The sequence below is a fragment of the Emys orbicularis genome, chromosome 1 (genome assembly GCF_028017835.1).
Source record: "Emys orbicularis isolate rEmyOrb1 chromosome 1, rEmyOrb1.hap1, whole genome shotgun sequence".
In the NCBI taxonomy this organism is placed as follows: domain Eukaryota; kingdom Metazoa; phylum Chordata; order Testudines; family Emydidae; genus Emys; species Emys orbicularis.
This window is the reverse complement of record NC_088683.1, coordinates 97,647,226-97,671,932: the sequence shown is the minus strand read 5'-3', so window position 1 is coordinate 97,671,932 and position 24,707 is coordinate 97,647,226. Positions and strand designations below refer to the sequence as shown.

The window sequence follows — 24,707 nt, the reverse complement described above, 5'->3', positions numbered from 1 at the left end:
GGCAATTTAAAAAAATCTTTATTATAAACTAAGCATATATTTATATTGGATCCAAAGAGAGACAATAAACATGGAGCCCTCTCACACAATTTGTACAAAGTCACTTTTCAGAGCAGAACTGCACTTTTTTCAACACAAGCTAGAGCAAGACTTCAACAGCTGCAGTTTTGAAAGCACATATTGCGCACATTGGGACTTGCCCAAGAGTAATTTCAGAACAGAACATACAAAAAAAGAACGTTGACCTTTTGCTGCCATCTTAACCACCAAAGCAACAAACACTCCCTTCCTTAACCACAAAGCATTAGAGGATCAAAAACTAAATCCACATGCAAATTTATGGCACCCTACCAGCACCCCACCCACACCTCAACAAACACCAAATTATAAAGGATCTGAATCTTAAGAATTTGCTAATCAATTTGTTGTACTATCTGATTTGATCTTAGGGTAATTAATGAGTCTGTTTGTTTATACAGGGCACGTCACAAAAATGATCCAGGGCAGGCAGAGAACTGGACTGGCGCTCTTCCAGTGTAGAGTAGGAGACACTAAATCAATACATAGGAAGTGACAATAAGGTCTGAGCCTGACAGCCCAGCTCAGCCCAATGAGATCTGCAGGGAGGTGCGCGCGCGTGAGCTCTTCGCTTCCCGCTAGGGCTTGCCCACGCGCCAGTGACGTGCCACGCCACTCAGGACAGGTCTGGGCTCTGCCACGTCCCACGGCCGGAGGGGAAGGACTAAGGAGGGATTCCAAGCTGTCCCAGCTCGCGTTCCATACAGCACCGCCGATCTGATGGGGGCAGCCCTGAGCGCCCTTCCCTGCCTCGCGCCGCGACGAGCGGAAGTTCGCCCTCCCGGCGCGTACAATCTATGCTCCCGCTCGCTCTCGCTGGTTGGCCGCCAGGGGTCGCGCCCCGGAAGCGAAGCGGCCATGTTGCTGGGTGACCCCGGGGAAGCGGTGCTGGGGGGGTGGGTGGTGCTGACGCCCAGAAGCGGGACCAGGCGACAGTGAGGGACCGAGAAACAGCTCCCGCTTCCCGGGTGAGTGTGAGGGAGCGGGGTCCCGGGCCAGGCCCATCCCCCTCCCTCCCCCCCGCAGCGAGCCCGGCCCCCTCCTCCCCCCAAACCCTTTTCCAGCGGATTCATCCGCCCAAGGGATCCCGCCCTGCGCTGCTCCCCGGGGCCCTTCCTCAGCCCGCACAGGGGTCCGCCCGCCTCCTTACAGAGCCTGGCAGGGGAAGCCCGGGCGAGACAGGGAGTCTCGGTGCGGGGGGGTTAGTGTCGTGCTTAGGGGGATTTTACAGTGTCTCTGTTTTGTGTTATTGCCTCTTTCTGCTTTGCTGGCAGATAGGGTGAGGTTGTTCTCTGCCCCCCCGTGGGGATCTTTTCCTCTGCACTAAGTTTCCCTCTCCTTCTCTGGTGGAAATCCATCCCCCTAGGTTCCCCTTTCCTAGTGGCTTGTGAAGAAAGTATCAGGGAGACTTGCAGGGGGGAGATAGTGAAACACAACTGGGAAACAAATGTTGACTTTCACTCATCCATTTTTCTTCAGTTTGCCTTCTCCTGCATCTGTCCCCCATGGCAGCGTGGTCCCGTGAGGCAGTGCTGAACCTCTATCGCGCTCTGCTGCGCCAGGGCCGTGGTCTACGCTACACCGACCGTGATTTCTACCTCGCCTCGATCCGGCGTGAGTTCCGCAAGAACCAGCAGCTGGAGCGGCTTGAAGACAGAGAGAGACAACTGGAGAAAGGACAGGCCTTCCTGCACAGTAGACTGGGAGGGTTGGTTTAGAGTCTTTGCCTCCCCCTGCTTTTACCCTGCTTCCTTTTTTTCTCCTTCCAAAACCGTTAATCTTCCTGGACAGATGGGTAATATCTTCTGCCCACCACGAACTTGAAGAAGAAAGTCCAGAAGGTGCCTGAATATCCATCCGTCCAGGCAGTGCTCCCGTGTTCCCCTCACAGATGCATTAAGCCTTAGGTAGGTCACTTGTTGTTGTTTGTTTTATTGCAGGGTTTCTCAACCCATGAGTAGGGACCCAAAATTGGGTTGCTAGAATGTTTCAAAGGGTCATGTGGCAGCCATCCCACAGGGCTGGTTGGACTTGCCTCCCTGCTCTAGGCACTGCAACCTCGGGTTCCAGTGCCACTCAGGTTTGGCCCAGCTGTCATGACGGAAGTCTGGTTAGAACAAATTTGAGTGAACCGTACTGCAATCACATGAGCTAGGTCACAACGCAACTCGTACAAATTTGGTACAGCTGGGGTCATGGGGCTAAACCTGAGCAGGGCTGCAACCCTGGAGTTTGCAACGGCCAGAGCAGAGAGTCAAGCCCAGACACCCCCACAGAAGCAGCCACCACTGTGGGTTAAGTGTTCAGCAGGATCCAGCCTCCCCCAGGGGTAGGATATGACCAAAACCACCCCAGGGCATGACCGTAGCAAGAGCGGGGCAGCTGCCCACGGCACAAAGCTGTGAGGGCAGCTCGGGTCAGCCCCACACAGCAGATATCGGGGAGGGTGCGCCACCTCCATCCCGACTCACCTCAGCAGGCCACCCAGCTTGTCTGTGTTGAGGGGCGCAACCAAAAAATCTGGGAGGTGGGGGAACATGACTCCACATGGTCCACTCCCACATCACCTCTGGTAGGGAGTGCAAATATGCTTGCTTGCCCTGGGCACTAAAATATCTAATTACAGCTCTGCCCCAGGGCCTTCATCCCCAGACTATTTACTGGTTGAGAGCCACTGTTTTAGTGGTACCGCTGTGGACAACTGCTACATCTTCTGTATAGTGACCAAAAGTAATTCAGTTGCAAACTCATCAGCTCAGTGACCATCTTTCTTGAATTCTTGGAGTTTAAAGTGATTTTGGGAACTGGTTCAGAAGAACAAGTGTGGCCATTCTAAACTGCCTAAAACTTGGTGAATAGTGTGCCTTTAGCCAGTTCTAAAGTCAGTATAGCAGAACTGGCTTTAAAATAGTTTTGAAAATTTCCCTAGTGCAGATACATCCTTGATGAATCTGAAAAATAGCAAGTTTAAAAGTGATTAAAGAAAATACTTTTTATACACATAATTAAGCAGTGGAATTCATTGCCATTATCTACTATTGAAGCCAATAATTTAGTAGGATTCAAAATTAGACGTGCATATGAATGAGAACAGTGGTTCTCAAACTGTGGGTCAGGACCCCAAAGTGGGTCGTGATCCCATTTTAATGGGGTCACCAGGGGTGGCTTAGACTTGCTGTGGCCCAGGGCTGAAGCCCGAGCCCCACTGCCTGGGGCCAAAGCTGAAGCCCAAGGGCTTCAGCCCTGGGTGGTAGGTCTCAAGTTACAGGCCCTGTGCCTGGGGCTGAAGTCCTTTGGCTTTGGTCCAGGGTGGTGGGGCTTTGGCTCTCCCCCCGCCCCCCCACCTGGGCGGAGTGGGCCCGGGCAGGCTGAATGAAGTTTGAGTATCCCTGAATGAGAACATTTATAGTTACATTGCATATGATCTTTGTATAAATGATAAACCCTCATGCTTTAGGGCATAAACTCCCAGAGATTAGGAAGAAACTTCCCCTATGAGCAGACTAATCCATAATTGCCCATTATGGGGCTTCTTGTATTTTCCTCTGAAGTACCTGTCAGAGAAGGGATACTGGAGTAGATGGGCCTTGGGTGTGATCTAGTACAGCAGTTCCTTTGCTCTTGCACACCACTAGAATAATTCTGGTTTGATTCTTCTCCTCCCCCCCCCCCCCCCCCCCCCCCCCCCCCCCCCCCCCATGGACAGCTAGATTGCAGTTTCTGCAAGTAGATGCAATCCTATAGAAAGGGACTAGGACTCTTTAGTTTGGAAAGGAGATTAAATGGCAGAGAGACCAGTCCCCTAGTACAGTATTCAGCTGGTTAAAGGGAAAAGACATAAAAGGTAATATGGTTTAACAAATAATTAACATATAAAAATCACTATTGCAAGACCTAACTGAGGCAAATATGTTAGTGAGATTTTTAAAAAGCATTAGATAGTTATGTGGTAATCCAGCTAGACTGTGCTAACTGAGGAGAGGCAGAGGCAAACCAAGACAAAAGGAATCATTTTAATTTTTTAGAATTTTATAAGGGAGAACCCCAAATTTTACCAGGAACATAAATAATATAGAAAGTTACCAAAGACTACTTGTAATAATAAACTGTGTTACCAACTCATTAACCTTTGGGAACTTGTACACATTATTCTTCCTTACTCCATGCAGTTAGTACCAAATACGTTTTTTATTAAGAAGAACAAGAGATTATTTAACAGTATACTGCGTCACTTCAGGGAAGAATCAACTTTTCCTCTCCTTGGCTGTAGGTCCAACTCCACTCTTGCTGTCCTGTTCTTGCTTCCCCTTGGTTTGGAGCACTCCTTAAATTTGGTGTTCCTGTGGCTCTACTTCTTTCCATCGAGTTTATCCACAAGCAGGGTTTCTTCACCTAGAGCACTGATTCTCAAACTTTTGTACTGGTGACCCCTTTCACACAGCAAGTCTCTGAGTGCAACCCCCCTTATAAATTAAAAACACTTTTTTAATATATTTAACACTATTATAAATGCTGGCGGCAAAGCAGGGTTTGGGGTGGAGGCTGACAGCTCACAACCCCCCACATCATAACCTCATGATCCCCTGAGGGGTCCCGACCCACAGTTTGAGAACCCCTGACCTAGAGGGCTCTCACTTATCCATTAGGCACCTTTCAACTGTATTCCTTCAATAGATGCACAAATAGTCATTGTCTCTGTTAATATACTTTAGGTCCTTTGTGGATGGGTGTCATGTTTACTGTTTTCAGGATCTGTTTTCATCTAAAACAACTTTTTGATCAATTCCATTTTTCACCACTTTATATTTCCTTTCAGTTTTTTTCCCTTGATACATTTTCTCTGGTAAGTCTGTAGACTTTATTTCCTTCTACTTCCCTTCTCTAATAGTATCTGCTCACGTACCTAGGTCTGTATATTTTTCCTGCTTTTCCTGACCTGAAACCTTTCCTATTTTCCTTCTTTCCTCCTCCTCACTTCCCAGTCCCCTACTTTTAATCTCCAGTTGTTTTATTTTATCACCTCACCTCCTACCCAGACTCCAGTTCACTTGCTACCTCAGCATCTAGATTCTTCTTCTTCTCTAACAGCTTTTTTTTTTTTTTTTTTTTTTTCCCCACAACTCCCCCTTCGGGTGGATTCTGAGCCCCTTCCCCAGCTCTTGCTGCCCTCTCATTTGCTGTCTCCCCAGGACAGCATTCTGTGCTGCTGCATTGCAGGTGCTAGTACCAGAGTGAAGGTTACTACATTCATGTACAAAGCCTCCGCAATGACCCTAGGTCAGGTAAAATGTCAGGAGCTGTTAATCATCATGCTTCAGGTCATAAACTGAGAGCTGGAGTTGAAGAAATTTTCCCTACGACTATAATACCATGTAATTAGGAACATTTAAAGGGGTTTTATTTCCTTTCTCTGGAGAGTCTGACATTGGCCATTGTTGGAGGCAAGAAAACTGACTAGACATGGTCTGAGCCAGTGTGGCAGGAGGCAAAATATAGAAATAGATGGACCATTAATCTTATTCATTGTGGGAAATCCTAACTTCCAAAGAACAGTGGGAAACAGACTGGGGAGATGGAGGTTTAGATTGGTGGGGTACAAAGTTCTGACAAATCTGTTCTCTCCTCTCAAGGTGAGATGGCAGGTGCTGGAGAGCGCAAGGGGAAGAAGGATGACAACGGCATTGGCACAGCCATCGATTTTGTGCTCTCCAATGCCCGGCTCGTGTTGGGTGTGGGCGGAGCTGCCATGCTGGGCATTGCCACGCTGGCTGTCAAACGAGTAAGTGTGAGGCGGTCTGAGGGGAAGGAAGGTGTGCTTGTGTGGAGGAGGGGCATGGAACATTAGAACAGAGATACTGAAGGTAACAAGGTGAGGGGTAGAGAGATGAACACTGAGGAATGTGGGGATGGGAAGGACCCAATGAAGGGATATGGGCTGGTTGTTTCCTAATGGATGGGGCACTTAACAAATGTAACTTCTTGTGTCTCTGTGATGCCATTTCAGATGTATGACAGGGCAATCAGTGCTCCCAGCAGCCCCACCCGCTTGAGTCAGTCAGGAAAGAGAAGCTGGGAGGAGCCAAACTGGCTGGGGTCCTCATCACGGTTACTGAACCAGGATATGAAGACAAATCTGAGCCGTTCCCTACAGACCCTTCCAACTGACCCTTCAGCTTTAGATGCAGGTAAGAAGCAGTGTGACACTTTCAGCATTATAGCAGCTGCCCTTTCAATCCTGTTACCCCCTCTCCAGGTAAAATTGAGATCTTTAACCAACCTCTAAAAACTGGTGATCCTTAATGTAGAATCTGCAAAATAATAACCTGGCACAGAACTTTACCTGGTGTCCAAATCTCTGTTTCCGCAAGCAGGCCAACTCCAGGATGGCTTTGGCATTGCTACTGGGGGAGCAGCAAGAAGCTTAATGACCAGGGCATCCAAGTCAAGAGCTGAATTATGTTATCTGAAGTAATTAAATGGGCTCTGTCATCCCCCAAAGGTTGGGGGAGTCCTCTAGGAGCAGAATAAAGGCATTACAGCAGCTCTTAAAATTATCTCCTTGAATACTGCCTAAGGAAGGAGTACTTTATTTCCCCTGGTGATGGGAGGGCTGCTTCATATTTCAACCAGAGAGAAGTGCTGCAGTATGAAGAAGTGTTGTATCAATGAGATCTGAGAAGGTATCTGTTCAGGTCTAGCTATCAGATGGAAGGCTTGAGAGAGAGATCCTTGAGAGATCCTCTCCCTTTCCCCAGAAACAACATAAGCCCTATAACTGCTTGACCTACAGTGTCTCTTAGCTCTTCTTGCTTACCCACCTGTTCTGGCCTGCCTCCTGATCTATGATGGTAATACAGCCCCGACAGACATACCACCTTAAATTACTGTAACCACATCAGATCTCACAAGCTAAACCGCATTGGGCTTTGTCAGTACATCGTAGGAGCCCTTCAGGAAAAACTCAGGTGTTGGTGATTCAGGAAGGGGTACTCTGTCCTCTCGTTGTTCCTGCATCATGTTAGAGGCACTTGTGCTGCAAGGGTTGCTGTCTTTTGGATAAAATTTAACAGGTGCTGCCCACTTACAGTCATCAACGTAATTTCATTTTGCAAGATATGGGGTGTTAGTCTCATTGTCCATGTTAAATTTCAACTCTGGGAACTTACTGTCTGCCCACCTAATTCCTTTAGTAGTTATTGTTGAAGTTATTTACAACTTTCTCCCACAATGATACTCATAATAAAGCCTGAAGGGGGCTGCACTTCAGCGCCGCCAAGTTATTCTGTCAAACATTTAGCAATGAAATGTTGGGGATTATGGGATTTCTCTCTCTTGCCTGACAGATGCGTTCCGACCTGCAAAGCCCAAACCGTCTGCCAAGAGGAGCCAAGTAGAATTGAAGAAGTCGCGCCTCCGTCTGTCCCTGCAAGAAAAACTCTTTGCCTACTACCGGAGGAAAGTGGCTATCCCAGCAGAAGAGCAGGCCCGGGCCAAGCAGGCAGCTGTAGATATCTGCGCTGAGCTGCGTAGCTTCCTACGTGCCAAGCTGCCAGACATGCCCCTGCGTGACATGTACCTCAGTGGCAGCCTGTATGATGATCTGCAGGTAACTCATTGGAGTGTGTGGTATCCATTATGCTGCAGGTGACTGGGTAGAGGTATTTCAGGCTTCCCTGCTGGGTGTGCTGCTTCAGCACAGCATTCCTGTTTAAAAAGCCTTCTGATGCCACATTTCCTGGGAATCCATTTGTGTGATGTTTTTGCAAAACAGACATGCAGCTCTGACTGTGTCTGTAGAACATCTGCCCTTTACTACCTTCCTTTTTTCCCTTCTGCTTGTCCCAGTTCCTTCTTTCTCTGCCCCCTCTGTATTTTCCTGCTCTGCCGCTGCCACATCTCCATTTTTCTCTATCTCTATCCTTCCCCACAGCACTTACCTTGCACATCCTCGTCCAAATGTGTTGCTTCCCTCAGAACTCTTGTATATTTCTGTAAGCCTTTCCTACTCTTTTTGTTTGTTTGTTTGTTTTGTTAACACATGACAGAGTTGAACTGGAGAGCAAGCTCTGCTGTAGAACACTTTGATGCAAAAATGGCTACAGACTATAGTGAGTGAGTCACTTCTGAGGCAGCACTGAATTGATGCTCCTGGTTGGAGTGCTGCGTATCAGATGCAACTTAAATCTGATGTTTTAATCACATATGGTCATTAAAGATCCCAGCACACCTTTCTCAAGAGAATGGGGCATTGACTCTAGCACCTGTGCCAGATTCTGTTGTGGGATGATTCAGATTTGACAACTTAAGCTTTCCCTGCAGTTTGTCAGTTATTCTCCAGTTCGTGTCCCGTAATGTTGCTGTATGCTGAAACAACTGCCACATCATACCCAAAAGGTGGATTCAATTTAGTGGTAGGTGAAACAATCTGTGTTGTAGTTGGTATATCCATTTGAGTTCATAAGGTGCATAGAGATCTTTCAGGCAAATGCTGAATAAATACCAGATTTCATTATGCCCTACAGTTTTTCCCTGGATTATGAAGAATGATCCCTCTGCATGTTTCCTGATGAAAGGAAGGCAGAGAGTCCCACTTAGAAAGAGCCTCTTGGATTCCCATTTGAAGGAAGATGTGTGGTGAGCAGATAGATGGCTTTATCCCAGCAGGTTCAACTGTTAACTGTCGCCCTTTTTTCCCTCTCCTGACAGGTAGTGACAGCTGATCACATTCAGCTCATTGTGCCTCTAGTCTTGGAGCAGAACCTGTGGTCATGCATTCCAGGTGAGGACACCATCATGAATATCCCTGGCTTCTGCCTGGTGCGTCGGGAAAACCCAGAGTACTTCCCCCGTGGGAGCAGCTACTGGGACCGCTGTGTGGTGGGGGGCTACCTCTCCCCCAAGGCTGTGGCAGACACCTTTGAGAAAGTAGTGGCAGGCTCCATCAATTGGCCAGCCATTGGGACCCTCCTGGACTATGTGATCCGTCCAGCAGCACCCCCAGAGACCCTGACACTGGAAGTCCAGTATGAGCCAGAGCGACACCTTCTTATTGACTTCCTACCATCCCTGACACTTGGTGACACCATCCTGGTGGCCAAACCCCACCGATTGGCCCAGTATGACAATCTATGGCGACTGAGCCTGCGGCCAGCAGAGACAGCTCGCCTGCGGGCCGTGGACCAAGGTGATTCTGGCTGCCGTTGCTTGTGCCTCAAGATTCTCAAAGCTGTGTGCAAGTCAAACCCAGCACTGGGCCGCCTCACTGCCAGCCAGCTCACCAATGTCATCCTGCACCTGGCCCAAGAGGAGTCTGACTGGTCCCAAAATGTGCTAGCTGACCGCTTCCTGCAGGCACTGAAGGGACTGATTGGCTACTTGGAGGCTGGTGTCTTACCCAGTGCTCTGAATCCCAAGGTGAACTTGTTTTCAGAGCTCACCCCTGAAGAAGTGGATGAGTTGGGCTACACTCTCTACAGCTCCCTCTCAGAGCCACAGGTCTTGCTGCAGACGTAATGGGACTTTACATGGGAGAATGATGTTGGGGTTGTCTGGCCAAGATGGACTTTGACTCTTACTAACTGTTGCCCCCTCTCCCCCCATCTTTTTTCTTTAGGCCACCCATACTTCCTGCTGTGAAGTTGGTGCTCCCGCTGGATTTCTTGGTGCTACTGGTCCAGTTCCACTGTTCTCTGTCCCAGCTGTTATCTGTTGACTGCGGGGGGCGGGGAGGGGGGACCATTGTGCAGTGTTTGTTCTTAAGGCCTGCTGCAGGTGTTCCAATCTTCTACCAAAACACTGTGCCCTCTTTTCCCTATGCTACTTGCTGCAGGGAGTGAACCCCTTCACTTCCATGTTAGAGTGGGTGGAACTGGGCCAGTGAATCCAATGGCAATTTGAGCAAACTTATTGTTGACATCTAGTATTTCTCCCACAGTCTGACTTTCCCTCCCTCATGTGTTTCCTTCTGTTTCACCTACCTTGTTGTTTTCCTTTCCTCTCTCTCCCACTCAGACCCAGAAGTACATAGCAGCCCAACTGGGATTTTTTAATAGGACTGTGTATAGCAGTGATTGTATTACAGAGTGAACTCTGCATGATGATTGTACAGGCAGTATGTAGGGGTGTAAGGCTTGCAGGAGAAGTATGCACATGGCTGACATTTCTGCCAGTGTGGAGTCCAACGGCAGTGTCATCCTTGGTAAGTTGGGTGTATGTGATCAGTCAAAGGTGCACCACCACTTCAAGTATGTGCTGGTCCCACTGAACCTGTGAAGAAACTGTTTGCATGTACATCCTGTCCCCATGAGGCTGAGGAGAGAGTGGGGTTTGCCATTCCTGCCTGGCAAGATCCATTGGGTGTTGCTGGTGGAATTGCCTTGGAAATCAAGAATAGTCAAGGTGAGACCTCAGATGTGCAGAGTAAGAGGCTGAATACAGGGGCTATTTTCTCAGTTTCTCTCTTATAGCATCTCTCTCATGCCATTGTGGTTTTTACTCTCAGTAACAGGCGGAAGCAGGTTTATACAACAGAGGGGTTTGCAATAGACACACATGGGTCAGATTGTCACCTGGTGTAAATTGGTGAAGCTACACTGAAGTTGATGAAGCCACACTGAATTACACCAGCTGAGGATCTGACCCATACATACTAAGTGCAGTATTAGTGCCTAGTAGCCATCTAGGAATGAGTTACTGGGAACTTATTTTTTAACTTTTGATGAAGGGTATGTATCTCTGTTTTGGGAGAAAGGGAAGGAAGGGGAGAGCTGGGGTAGATCTTCCCTTCTGTGTTCCCACAGGTTAAACTTGCACCGTTTGCAGTGTAAAGTCATTGGGACAGTGGGGCACATAATTCACATTTCCTCTGTTTGGTCCTGTTAGATTTCTGCAGTATTTCAACTTCCACTGCCATTTTGTGCTGTTCTCTCTCTGCTGTACTTCCCTGCCTGTCTCCAGATGATTATACAGCTTTGAGGGAGTGGCCAGCCACACAGCTGTATCTCCTGCATTGCAGGCATGGAGCACCTATCTGCTCGGGACTACACAGCTTCCTTCATGCTGCCACCCTCTGACAACGGTGGGGCTCTGTCTGTCTTGAATGACAAGTACTACCATTATGTGTACGTGCAGTTTTGGAGTTGTCTCCTCTTCCCATTTTTAACACCCAACCCTTCTATTTAAAAGCAACACAAAAGCTGAGGAGATGAATTGCAATTGTGGAGACTCAAGAGAAGAGATCTGAGACCTTATTTTATTTCCCTCTTAAAGGTGGTGCAGGGGCTTGTGATGTAAAACTCAGGGGTGGAGTCCCAGCAGAGACACTTAAGCCATATTTTCTAATTAAAGGTGGTGCTGGTAAGATGAATCCTAGGGATGTGCATTTATCCTAGGCCAGGTTTTCTCAGGCAGTCAGTCCAGTCTAACCAGTTTGTCCAACAGTATTCAGTATACAGTGATAATGCAATGTTACATTTTAAATTATTTAACCCCTAGACTACTGCTATTTTCTAGGCTGCCAGCCAAAGGCTTGGAAAGCTGTGTGTTATATAAAATCTGTAGTCTCCAAAGGGTTAACAAATTGACTTTGTATTATTTTATTTTTTAACTTTTGCAGCAGTCAGTGTTGGGTGTGGTGCTGGTTGCTCCTCACTCATGTTCCTGGAGTTTAAGCCTTTTCCTTTCTTGCTCTCTGCTGTCCTTCCAGTATCAGTCTTCCTGCCATAAACACAAACAGGCGAGACTTTGAGTCCCTTGGGGGACTGGGAAACTCACCCTCCCTCTAGCTACTTGAACGTCAACAAAGCTATTAAAATATCAGGGGATGGATGGATTCCCTCTGTGCATTCATCTCTGCAGTGTTCTCACCCCCCTCACTTGGTGCCGACTCCAATACAATGGCCTTGACATAACTGAGTAATAGCATGGTCAGGAATTATCAAAACCCTACAAAAAGGGTGAGACAAGAATAGGGGGAAGCCAGTGTCTGGTTTGGCTTCGGAAGTCTTCCCTGTTCTTGTCAGATCCTTATCTTTATACAGACACTGTAAGTGAACCCTTTGTTTCTTTCTGGCAACCTAATGATTCATGTTTTTATCACCATTTCTTGTTGCCCCAAAGTTGAATTTGTGTCTTTTCCCTCTCTCAGCAAGACTTTGTTCCACTTCACTTCAGTCACTTTCATCACTTCATCTGTTCAATTCTGAAATGTAAAACTTTTCCCCGCTGAGCTAGCTACAAGGATGTGGTCCCACCTGGTTCCTAGGGAGCCAGGTGCTCTCATCCCGCAGGCAGCCACCACAACTGACAACAATCACCCCCTTGTTGGCAGTCTCAGCATAGGCCAAAGATATAATGGGTCACAGAGATTGAGCTGACCATGTGTCCACAGAGAGTGGTTAGATCAGGTCAGGGCTGAGGCATGAAGGATGTGGGGGGAGGGCGGGAGGCTCATGTGCTGGAAGTTGACACTAATCTGCATCCACTTGTAAGGGTTGTCGAGCTGGCATCTATCCGTGTTAAAATTCACTACAAATCTAGTTGTATTGAGAGGAGAGTAATAGCCAGGAGGGCTTCTGTGTCTTACCCATTCATGGGCTACTTTCTATATGAAATTAAAGTACAGAGCAAGGATGCCCAGAATAAAATATGAAAATTGCAGCTCGTGGCCACTTCCCCAGTTCAGGGAAGGAAGTGCAGCCCATGGAGACAAATGATTGTAACAGGCCCAGAGCCCCAAGTCTGTTGTTCTGCACTCTTGGCTCCGGGAATGCCTTGGTGTGTGTTGCTATTGCTCAAGTCACACACAACTCGTATAAGATTGTCTTTGTGTTCCCTGTAACTTCAGAGTGAGGACCAACTAGCTCAACTGTAGGTTTTTACTGCCATTGAGCTCAGTCTTTAACCTTTTAAGTCTCATGAAGATTTTTAAAATTAAAAGCAATTAGTAAAAAGGCTGCCCTTTGCCTCCTGGCAAGCTGCTAGTGTGGCCCCTGGTGTCACGGAGTCTGGGTGCCCATGTTATGAAGTGAGCAGTTGAGATGCCCCCATCTCTCCCAGGCTGTGATGTTGTGGATTGGAAGGGGGAAGGACTAGTGCATGATCTGTGACAGAGTGTGTGGAAATACTGAAATAAAATAACTTTCCACAGAATGTTGGCTATCTTTGATACATGTGTAGACAATGCCTTGCCTCCTTTCTCTGTTCGTTCCCAGTGCCAGGGCAGGAGAAGACTTGCCCGAAGCACCCATTTTATAGACCATAGTTATAAAATCTAGCATTTCTCTAGTACTTGTCTTGAAGGGCCTTAACGTGCTTAAGATAAGGCTCACTTGCTCCTCACTGATTTGCAGTTCCACACCCCCTCCTTTCTATCTCAGAACGATCAACCATCTGCAAACACAAGAACATCTCATGACACAAGAACTAGGGGTCACCAAATGAAATTAATAGGCAGCAGGTTTAAAACAAACGGAAGTATTTCTTCACACAATGCACAGTCAACCTGTGGAACTCCTTGCCAGACCAGAGGATGTTGTGAAGGCTAAGATTATAACAGGGTTCAAAAAAGAACTAGATAAATTCATGGAGGATAGCTCCATCAGTGGCTAATGGACAGGGATGGTGTCCCTAGCCTCTGTTTGCCAGAATCTGGGAATGGGCAACAGGGGGATGGATCATTGATGATTGCCTGTTCATTCCCTCTGAAGTACCTGGCATTGGCCAGTCGGAAGACAGGACACGGCTGGATGGACCTTTGGTCTGACCCAGTATGGCCGTTCTTATGCTCAATTGGCCATGAGAGAGCAATGATCAATGCATTGCAACACCATTGCCCCTGGCAGCCTGCATACATGAGTCACATGAGAAGGACTCCTCCTTAGGGAGTCGTGTCTCCTTCAGTTTCTCTGAAGTGGCAGTGAAAGCTCATGTCCCTTCGCGGGCACCTCTGCTTCTGTTTAATGTGGTTTCACATACTTCAAGGGCTTTCTCTCTTTTGATCTGAACTTTCCAGTTCTGACCTGCACTCTTCCTCACTGACTTCTTTCTCTCTACATGCCATTTCTCTCATATTCTTCCCCCTGCCAGATACAACTGCTAGCTAAGGGTCATGCTGGCACAGTAGGGAAGACCTCTTGCCACTGGCCCATGTGACAATTGGGTCATTGCTGGGAATGCGGGGAGTGTTGGACATGAAATGATGCCATCTTTTGACAGATTATACCAATCTCCCATCAACCTGATTCTGGGACCCTGCACCAAGGTATAGAGACTGCTCCATAAGCTTCACACCACATTAGAGGCACCTGTGATTAAGAGCTTAGTTTACTTGAGGGGAAAGAATATTAGTTTTTTTTATGGTCAGTACATTTTTTTTTAAACATATTAAAAAGGGAGTTGCAACTGTAAAGGTTTCCCAGTTTGTTTGGGTTTTTTGGCAGCCTAGTTTCAGTGAAGGAAAGAGAATGAGCAAGATCAAGCCTTTATTTGGGGCTGACTGGTGCTTTTATAGAAGCAGTTTTTGTGCAACCTGCCCCAATGAAGTCTACTTCCGATGTGACCCTCAAGCACACTGGCCCTGAAAGCCTGAAGCGTGCCACGTTTTTGGAATTTAACACCTGGCATCCAGGCATAACAGCTGTCCCAGCATTTCTTGTAATAATTGGCAGCAATACCTGGGAGAAAGTCTCTAGCTCAGGTCTGGCGGAGCTGACGCAGTCTACAACGACTTCTTCCCAGCCTGGACAGGAAGTCACAAGCATCATAGTTACAGCAATTGAACCCCTCCTAACTCATCCCACAATGCAGTGTTTTGTAATTGGTAAGTGCCCACAAGCCCTGCTTCTGTGGGACTGGACACCGGAGGATGATTGCTTTCAGAATCTCTGAATGCACTGGTTCCGCCATTGTAAAGTGTATGTGGATGTGCTAGCTGCACTGTTGCAAGGATAAGAGATGGAATCAGTTCATGCAATCCAGTGTCCCAGCAACAGTTTCCTTGCTGAGTGTAGGAAAGGCAATTGTGGCCCTGCCCCCATCACTGTGCTGGACTTGCTTCATAAGCAGTGTTAGACGTTGCCTTCCACACTTTCCCAAGCAGTAAGTCAGCCCACAGAAAGGTGAGCTGCTCAAAGCGAGACGCTCTCTCTGTGATCGCTCAATATATTGCAAAGATTAAAGAGAACTGTTGCCAACAATTGGCTCAGCTCAGTTAGTATTACAGTCTCTCATTGGTGGGATAAATTCTCTTTGGCTATGCACCCAATCAAAAAAAATCAGTGTGTGTGTGTCTTTTCGGATTCCCCAAACTTACCAGAATCGAGCTCTGGTGAATCTTAAGGAGAAAATTCCAAAGCCAAGGGCCTTCCATCAGAAATGGCTTGCAGCTTGCCCCCTGGAGTTCAGCCTTGAAGACAACCTCTTGGTGGGATGTAGCTGCTGCTGCTGCAGTGGGGCATAGAGTGAGGGGGCCACTGAGAGTTTTGTAGATAATAAACACCCCAAAATGGACACGTTGCTAGTGCAGAATATGGCGCAAAGGAGCTGGGTTCATCATGCTGGGCTGCCCTATTTAAGAGGCGAATAGCTATTTTTTGTACTAATTCAAGATTCCACATGCTGAAGTATAGTCTTGAGAGTGTAACTGGCTTAATTGTTAAATGATTTTATTTTTGCTTTTAAAGTGCATAGGCGCAAGTGGTATATACTGTGCTTTGAACGTCTATACAGGGCTAAAAGATCTGCAGCGTGGCTGTGGCTGGCCCAGGGCAGCTGACTTGGGCTCATGGGACTCAGGCTGCAGGGCTAAAAATTGCTGTGTAGATGTTTGGGCTCAGGCTGAAGCCTGAGCTCAGGGACCCTCCCCCAAATGTCCACACGGCATTTTTTCAATCTGGAGCCTAAGCCCCACAAGTCCATGTCAGCTGACCCAGGCCAGCTACAAGTTTTTGTAATCCCTGTGTAGACATACCCTAAATCAATGAGGAGGATATGTGGAGTGGAGGAATGGGACACAGAGTATTTCAGCTTCAGGTCTTAGATTCCAGTCTAGCTCAGTTGTGCTGGAAGATCATTACTATCGGAACATTTGAGCATCTATGTGAAATGAATTGTTGGGTATCTCAATCCCATTCCTGGGGGGATCTTTGCTCACATTAAAAAAACCACTTCATTGACACTAACAGACATTGCTGACAGTCTCAGGGCAGGTCTTCACTACAGGGGGGGGGGGGGGTCGATTTAAGATACGCAAATTCAGCTACGCTGAATAGCGTAGCTGAATTCGACGTATCAGAGCCGACTTACCCCGCTGTGAGGACGGTGGCAAAATCGACCTCCGCGGCTCCCCATCGATGGCGCTTACTCCCACCTCCGCTGGTGGAGTAAGAGCGTCGATTCGGGGATCGATTGTCGCGTCCCGACGAGATGCGATAATTCGATCCCCGAGAGATTGATTTCTACCCGCCAATTCAGGCGGGTAGTGTAAACCTAGCCTCACGAGAGAGACCAAGGACTGAATAGGCCATGAAGACTGAACTTCTCTCTCATCCTTAGAGGTGGGATTCCTCCCATAGGAGGAGCCCAAGTGCCTCAGGTGGGCGGTTGTGGGAATGACCATTTTGGGAGAAGCTGTCCATATTCAGTAGATGATGGGCACATAGCCATGGCCTCACAGTGAAATGGAACCAAGCTTATTTTTTTAATTTCTATTAATTTCGGCTTCACCATTCCATAGCTTAGTCTTAGACCAGAGGAGACACGTACCCGACCTATGGAGATGATAATAGCCATGTGATAAATGTTTGTGTCGTACACATTTGACCACCTCATTTGCCCTCTGCCTACTAATCTCTTTCTCCAGGATTTACTCGCACAGGGAAGAAATATTATCCCTGTTCTACAGAGGGGGAACTGAGGCAGAGATGGTATGTCAACGCTGCAATAAAAGACCTACAGCACCGCCATGGCTGGTGCAGGTTAGCTGACTCAGGCTCCTGGGGCTAAAAATTGCAATGTAGATATTCAGGCTCAGGCTGGAGCCTGGTTTCTGAACCCCCGCGAGATGGGTAGGTCTCAGAGTCCGGGCTCCAGCTTGAGTGCCTATGCTGCAGTTTTGAGCCCTGTGAGCCTGTCAGTTAACCCAGGCTCAGACTCGGTGCCACAGATGTCTTATTGCAGAGTAGATGTATTGCAGAGTAACCTGGAGAGGCTAAATGACTTACCCAAGGTCATGGCAGAGCTGGGAATTGAACCCACATCCTAGGCCAGTTCTCTAACCACTGAACCATCCTTCCTCTCTCAAATGGGAAATTTCCCTCCCAAAATTATCCTGGCCTGTGGTGATGGGCAAGATTCAAGGATCTCAGGATGGGCCAGGAAAATATTTTCAAGATCTTACAATGTCAAGATGTTACAACTAATATTTCCTGGTTGTAAAGATCTACAGGTGGAAGATTTGCGCTCTTTCCCATGGAACCCAGCTCTCATTTGTAGCTCTGAAAGGGCCCTTGAAGGCTTCTTTAGGGACCAAAAATTATATTAGAGGTGTTTTATTTTTATTGAAATATCTTTCAGCCCGGTTCAGCTGGGCTCATGATAATGAAGGCTCCTGACTCTATAGCTACAGGGAGACAAGAAACAATCCCAAAAACATTTTAAAATGGTCTTAGAATAGTTTTTCTATAACATCTATGGCATAGGCAGAATCAAAGCTGGCAGGATGTAAAGGTTTTATTACCATTCAGCTGAGATGATCTGCATTACTCACAAGTGGCATAGCCAGAAGTGAGTTAGGTGAACATTCCAACTGTGCTAATAAAATCTTTATACTGCAACATCAAGTATTATAATCTTTTAAAAATTTCAAAGGTTTGAAACAAGTTGATGAAGCAGAGCTGTAGGGCAGTGAACATTTGGAATGGTTCTCCTTTATGAAGTGTCTAACCAGACTGAAAAAAATGGCTTGGTTTACAAAATGTAAACTTCTCATGCTCTTAATCCAGTGCTTAATTTGTAATGAAAGAGGTGCTGGGGCTCAAGCAATTAGGTGCTGGAACTCAAGCAATTTTTTTACTTTCATAACTGATGTGGCAAGCCCAGAGGTGCCGGGGCTATGAACTGCCAAGCCCAGAGGTACCGGAGCTATGAACTGCCAAGCCTAGCGGTGACGGGGCTCAGACATGGCAAGCCCTGGCGCAAATTAAGCACTGTCTTAATCCTTCCTAAATGCTAGCACAGAGGGCAGTTTTTAACAAAATTACTCTAAAACCCCAAAGTCCGATTGACTGGTTCAATATCACGGACTCCCGTAATGAGGTATTGCTAATCTATGTTTCCTTTTAAAAAGAAATTCTAGCCATGTTCTTGATGAAGAGCCTTCAGAGTATAGATTGCTGGGGCTGAAAGTGGCACAATTGGTATGGTTTTTAAAACTGTAGCTATCTGTTCATAATCCCTCTTGTCTGTCCCGCCTATCAATCTTCACATCCCCTTGCACTGGTAGATTCTTCACCCTTCTGAAGGGGTGACTAGGCAGTAGTACCCTTCCTGCTAGCCCCCTGATTGCAATGGGTCCAGTGCTACAAGGTGCTGCATGCCCTTGACACCCATGGTGCTCAGTACCTTGCAGAATCACGACCTACACTGGCAACAGCAATGCTGCCACCCCAGTGGGTTAAAAAAAAAAAAAAACAGACAAAGACACATGAAAAAAGATGAGAAATTAGCAACCCATGATTCCCTGGGTGTCCCATTACAATCTGCAGGAGCACACTGCTTCAAGATCTGGAATGCTCAATCACCGGCTCCCCACTCCATTTAAATGAAGGGGGAGTGATGGCCATTAGAAGCAGCACAGTTTGGTAGTAATGGCACCCTAGCCTTATATTAGCGCCTTCAACCTCTTGAGTTTATTTAACCGAGGATCTAGTTATTACTTCAGAGGATGGAACCACTTTCATGTTATCTGAACTATATATTTATTATTTTCTTTAGGCTCCTGCTTGTTTATCTTATCAATACTAACTGAGGCCCTGTGATATGACAAGGGGAAAGCAGTAAATCAAGCGGCAGTTGTAGCAATACAGCATGCAGTTTAACCAAACTTTTGGACCGAAATGACACTTTGGTTAAAAAAACAGAATGATACAAAATTAACAGCACATGTAAAATGGATTCAAAACTGGCTAACTGGTAGGTTGCAAAATGTAATTGTAAATGGAATCATCATCAAGCTGGAGATTTAATATTTTTACCAATGACCTAGAAGAAAATATAAAATGATCACTGAAAGCCTGGGATGCATAAAGTTTGCAGCTGACAAAGATTGGGGGAGTGATAAATAATGAAGAGGACAGGTCACCAATGCAGAGCAATCTGGATCACTTGGTAAGCTGGGCACAAGCAAATAATATGTATTTTAATTCAGCTAAATGTAAATGTACACATCTAGGAACAAAGAATGTAGGCCATCCTTATGGGATGGGGGACCCTGAAAAAGAATTGGGGGTCATGGTGGATAATCAGCTGAACATGAGTTCCTGGGACGCTGTGGCCAAAAAGGCTAATGGGATTCTGGGATGCATAAAGGGGAATTTTGAGTAGGAGCAGAGAGATTATTTCACCTCTGTATTTGGCACTGGTGTGATCGCTGCGGGAATACCGTGTCCAGTTCTTGTGCCCACAAGTCAAGAAGGATGTTGATAAATTGGAGAGAGTTCAGAGAAGAGCCATGAGAGTGATTATAGGATTAGAAAACATGCCTTGTAGTGATAGACTCAAGGAGCTCAATCTTGTTAGGTTCACAAAGAGAAGGTTAAGGAGTAACTTGGTTGCAGTCTGTAAGTACCTATGTGACGGAGCAGGGAGTGGGGAGGATTGACCTGGGGATGTCACAGGGGAGTTTTACTGGGACTGTCTGCATTGGGGGATGGGATAGCACTGGGTGACTTCACTTGAGGGATAATACCTGAGCCTGTAACCTGAGCCAGGAGGGGGGTTGCAGCCAGGTGACACCTTTGCCCGGAAAACTGGACAAAGGCTGGGGGAGGAGCCAGGGGAAGGCTGGGTGAGATGGCTGGAGGGGGTTTTTCAGTTTGGAGCTGGCTGGGAAAATGGAGGGGAGCCCAGATGGGGCTCTGGCCTCCCTGGGCTCCCCCCCAAAATGAACCTAACTGAGGGGGTCCTGTTGTCTGTACCTGCAAGACCTGTCTTGGACTGTGTTCCTGTCGTCTAAATAAACCCTCTGTTTTACTGGCTGGCTAAAAGTCATGGTAAATTGCAGAAAGCCAGGGGTGCAGGGCCTTGTCTCCCCCAAACTCTGTAACAACCTACATGGGGAACAAATATTTGATTGTGGGCTCTTCAATCTAGCAGACAAAGGTATAATATGATCCAGTGGCAGGAAGTTGAAGCTAGACATATTTAGACTGGAAATAAGACGTGAGGGTAATTAACCACTGGGACAATTTACCGAGGGTCATGGTGGATTCTCCATCACTGGCAATTTTAAAATCAAGATTGGATTTTGTTTTAAAAGATCTGCTGTAGTTCAAAAGGAATTACCTGAGGGAAGTTCTATGGCCTGCTTTGTACTGGGGGTCAGACTAGAATAGGGTGACCAGATGAGAGACGTGAAATATCGGGATGCGGGGGGGGGGGGGGGTTTGCAGAGCAACAACAACAAAAACAAGAGCCAGCAGTGGAGGAAAAAACAAAAACAAAAAAAACCCCAAGAGCCGCTGGAGCATAGGAAAAATTGGTGGGGGCTGAGCACCCACCAGCAGCTCCATGCCCTGCCTCCCTCTGCACCAGCTCGCCTCCGCTCCGTCTCCTGCCGCGTCCTGCTTCTCCCCCCTCCCTCCAGCACTTGCGCTGCCATACAGCTGATTAGCGCAAGCCTGGGAGGGAGGGAGTGGGGAGGAGGAGGAATGCAGTGTGCTTGGGAAAGAGGCAGGGCCAGGGCGGGGATTTGGGGAGGGATCCAATGGGGCAGTGAGGGGGCAGGGCAAGGGTGGGAATTTGGGGAGGGATCCAATGGGGGAGGGAGGAGGCTGAGTTGGGGCGGGGGGGTGTGAGCCCCCTCCGCCTGTGCGCCGGAGGGCAAAATATCGGGACAATTCACGTCCCGACCAAACATCAGTCGGGACACCGTACAAACAAGTAAATATCGGGACAGTCCCGATAAAATCGGGACGTCTGGTCACCCTAGACTAGAAGATGATCACAATGGTCCCTTTTGGCCTTGTAATCTATGAACTTCATTGTTTAGGCTCACAGGGTGTTGGTTTATGTGTTGTACCTTTTCACCTCCTCAACATGTTTGAGTTATTTTGGACTCTCAGTCATTGCAAGTAAATAAAATTCCATTTGTTTTCACCAAAAGAAGGAAATTGAAGTCTGGGAAACCCCCTCATTTGCTAAACGTTATTTGCTGCCAATTGTGGCTTTGCTAGGGAAACTCATGTTTGGGCAAGATGTGTAACGTTGAAAGACCCTTCCCACTAAGAAACCGGCACAACTTTTTGCTTGTGCCAGTTGGTTACCAAATGGCTGATATGGAAAACTAACTGTTTTACAGATTGTGGGTTATCAATGAACGTGTCAAGATAATCCGGATCAGTTCAGTATGGAAAAATTTAGATGGACAACCAGAAGTATTTCCCCTCTCTCTCTAAGAATTGAACTTTAATCTGTAAATGTAATTTAATCTTTTTGTACTTTAATGTTGAAATGATATTTACATAACAGAAATGGGAAATGTAGGGCAGTGAGTGGGTGGTTAAGCAATGGATGATTTATGAAAGAATTTGTGGGTATAGCAAATATGGTGAATTAATCCAAAATTATATAGTTGCAGCTTGTGGCTAACTTTTATTTATTTGTAGATGACAAAATCATAATGTATGTGGTTTGATCCTTAATTATATATATTTACTAATCAATCTAATGATAAGTTGGGAAGTCCTGAACCTGCAAAGCAAACCATGAGGGTTGACTAATATTTCAGAAGAAAAGATACATCTGATATCTCTGAATGTTTATATTGAGTGTCAGAGAAGGAACTGATGACAACTGAGCATTAAGAGGATTTGGCTTGACTTTTTTTGTTTTATGGTAGTTTCCCTAGAAATTGGGAAGGAGTTTTCCAGCTAATGTCAAGTTTAGTGTAAAAGTGCTTTCGGATCCCCTTTCAGCAAGCCTTACACTGGCAGAACTTCTATTGGCATTGCCTAGACCAGGGGTTGGCAACGTTTGGCACGCGGCTCGCCAGGGTAAGCACCCTGGTGGGCCGGGCCAGTTTTATTTACCTGCTGAGGCGGCAGGTTCGGCCAGTCGCGGCCCCCACTGGCTGCGGTTCGCCGTCCCGGCCCAATGGGGGCGGCGGGAAGCGGCGCAGGCGAGCGATGTGCTGGCCGCGGCTTCTCGCCGCCCCCATTGGCCCGGGACGCCGAACCGCGGCCAGTGGGGGCCGCGATCGGCCGAATCTGCTGCGTCAGCAGGTAAATAAAACTGGCCCGGCCCGCCAGGGTGCTTACCCTGGCGAGCCGCGTGCCAAACGTTGCCGACCCCTGGCCTAGACCAGAGGTGGGCAAACTACGGCCCGCGGGCCACATCTGGCCCACGGGACCATTCTGCCCGGCCCTTGAGCTCCCGGCCAGGGAGGCTAGCCCCCGGCCCCTCCCCTGCAGCCACGCTGCCGCGCGGGCAGCACTCTGGGTGGCCGGGCTGCGAGCTCCTGCCGAGCAGCGCAGGAGCGTGTCTGGCTCCAGCCAGGCGGTGTGGCTGCCAGATATGCTGCTCTGAGCGGCATGGTAGGGAGACCAGGGCCAGGGGGGTGGATGGGGTGGGGAATCCCGAGGGGCAGGCAGATGGCAGGGAGCAGAGGGCGGTTGGATGGGGCGGAGGTTCTGGGGGGTGGACGGGGGATGGGGGGCTTGGATAAGTGTGGGAGTCCTGGGGGGCCTGTCAGGGGGCAGGGATGTGGATAGGGGTCAGGGGACAGGGAACAGGGGGGTTGGATAGGCGTGGGGTCCCAGGGGGCCTGTCAAGGGGCAGGGGTGTGGATGGGGTAAGAGCAGTCAGGGGACTGGGAGCAGGGGGCTTGGATGGGGGTGGGGTCCTGGGGGCAGTTAGGGGCGGGGGGTCCCGGGAAGTGGCAGTTAGAGGACAAGGAGCAGGGGCGGGTTAGATGGGTCGGGAGTTCTGAGGGGGGCAGGAAATGGGAGGGGTCAGATAGGGGGCAGGGGCCAGGCTGTTTGGGGAGGCACAGCCTTCCCTACCTGGCCCTCCATACAGATTTGCAACCCCAATGTGGCCCACGAGACAAAAAGTTTGACCACCCCTGGCCTAGACTAAGGAGTGCTAAGCACATTATTTTTCTCCTTCAGGGTGGGGGATCCCCTCCTGGATACCCCCTAGTTTGCCCCGGGGGGCAAGATTTGCCCTCTCCCAGCAAAAAATGCTGCCAGATCTGCCCCCAGACACACACAACAGATTCCCCATGGATCCAAAATAATACTGGGGCATCTGCAGCAGACCACAATGACACTTTCTTGGGGCTCCCAGAACTATGGGTGACCTTGTTACCCCTCTGCCCAGGCTAGCTTGTCTCTCCAGTCCATTAGCCACCCCAGACAAACTTCTCAGGAATTTACCAGCCTTTACTTTGCCTTGCAGGTAACTCTTGGTGCACCCCGGTCTCTGAGCCCCCTTTGAGGAGCTTGGCTGCCTGTGGTATCCAGCCCTTTTCACTGGACACTCTCAGTAATTACCAAGTCAGCTGCCTCCAGAGAACCAGTGTACACACCAGCTTACTTAATTCACACTTATGATAAAAGAAAGAGAAGTTTATGAACAAAGATAGAGATTCAATTGATACTGAGTAAAGATAACAGAAACAGATATGGTAACAAATAAAACAAAAGTATAACATGTTTCTGTGAGACTGAACATAACTTTAGCAGGCTAAAAACTGTGTCCAAATTAAAGCATCTAAGGCATTCTCCCAGCGTCACCAACACATCGCCAGAATCCAGGTTTCATGGATATGAAAAGTGCAGTCCTTTTTGCTCCTTCAGTGATGCACCACTAAGGGGTTTCCTTTCCTCCTTCTTCTAGTCCAGACAACCTTTGTAGTGTACCTCCAGATGAAGTTATTCTCCCCTGCTATTTGTTCTTTAGTGTGTTGAGGTCATAGTGTCTTTCTCATTCTCCTGTTAACTTGTTTTTCCTGTTGAGTTAGTATGCAAGGGAAACTTGCTTTGTGTTGATTTACACAATGCTGGATTTACATCAGACACCTAGGCAGACAGGTAAATCAACATTCCTTTGTCACGGGGGGGGGGGGGGGGGGGGGGAAACTTGTTTATCTACCCTACCTGGTTACATAGTTTAAACATAGTTACATAGTTTAATACATACATACAGCTTCTTGAATAATGCCTGTACATACATCTTGCAAAGCTTATGATGACCACCCCGATATAAGCTTTCATTTGACATCCTACATTACATTCTTTATCAATAAATACTGTAACAGCAATGTGTTAAGTGTAGTGCGTTTATCAGGCTTGATAGCAGTTGCTATTACATGACAGTGAACCCTTTGCCAGTTGGCATTGCGGGATTCTTAG

General features: G+C 47.7%; 2 protein-coding genes across 2 annotated transcripts; both read left to right on the top strand.

The window, feature by feature from the left end:
- The first annotated feature begins 938 nt into the window (after nucleotides 1-938).
- On the top strand, nucleotides 939-1,796 carry LOC135877654 (mitochondrial ribosome and complex I assembly factor AltMIEF1). Its single transcript, XM_065403182.1, has 2 exons — nucleotides 939-1,046; nucleotides 1,558-1,796. The coding sequence occupies exon 2, from the start codon at nucleotides 1,584-1,586 to the stop codon at nucleotides 1,794-1,796; it is 213 nt and encodes a 70-aa protein (XP_065259254.1). The 5' UTR covers nucleotides 939-1,046; nucleotides 1,558-1,583.
- Nucleotides 1,797-1,905: 109 nt separating this feature from the next.
- Nucleotides 1,906-13,221, top strand: MIEF1 (mitochondrial elongation factor 1). Its single transcript, XM_065403171.1, has 5 exons — nucleotides 1,906-1,985; nucleotides 5,709-5,857; nucleotides 6,083-6,263; nucleotides 7,422-7,684; nucleotides 8,785-13,221. Exons 2-5 carry the CDS (start codon nucleotides 5,714-5,716, stop codon nucleotides 9,589-9,591), a joined length of 1,395 nt encoding a protein of 464 aa, XP_065259243.1. The 5' UTR covers nucleotides 1,906-1,985; nucleotides 5,709-5,713; the 3' UTR covers nucleotides 9,592-13,221.
- The last annotated feature ends 11,486 nt before the right edge of the window (nucleotides 13,222-24,707 follow it).

Coding starts and splice junctions, on each gene's coding strand:
- MIEF1 (XM_065403171.1), top strand. CDS start 5,714: ATGGCAGGTGCTGGAGAGCGCAAGGGGAAGAAGGATGACAACGGCATT. Junction 6,264..7,421: donor CCCTTCAGCTTTAGATGCAG/GTAAGAAGCAGT, acceptor CTTGCCTGACAG/ATGCGTTCCGACCTGCAAAG. Junction 7,685..8,784: donor GCCTGTATGATGATCTGCAG/GTAACTCATTGG, acceptor CTCTCCTGACAG/GTAGTGACAGCTGATCACAT.
- LOC135877654 (XM_065403182.1), top strand. CDS start 1,584: ATGGCAGCGTGGTCCCGTGAGGCAGTGCTGAACCTCTATCGCGCTCTG.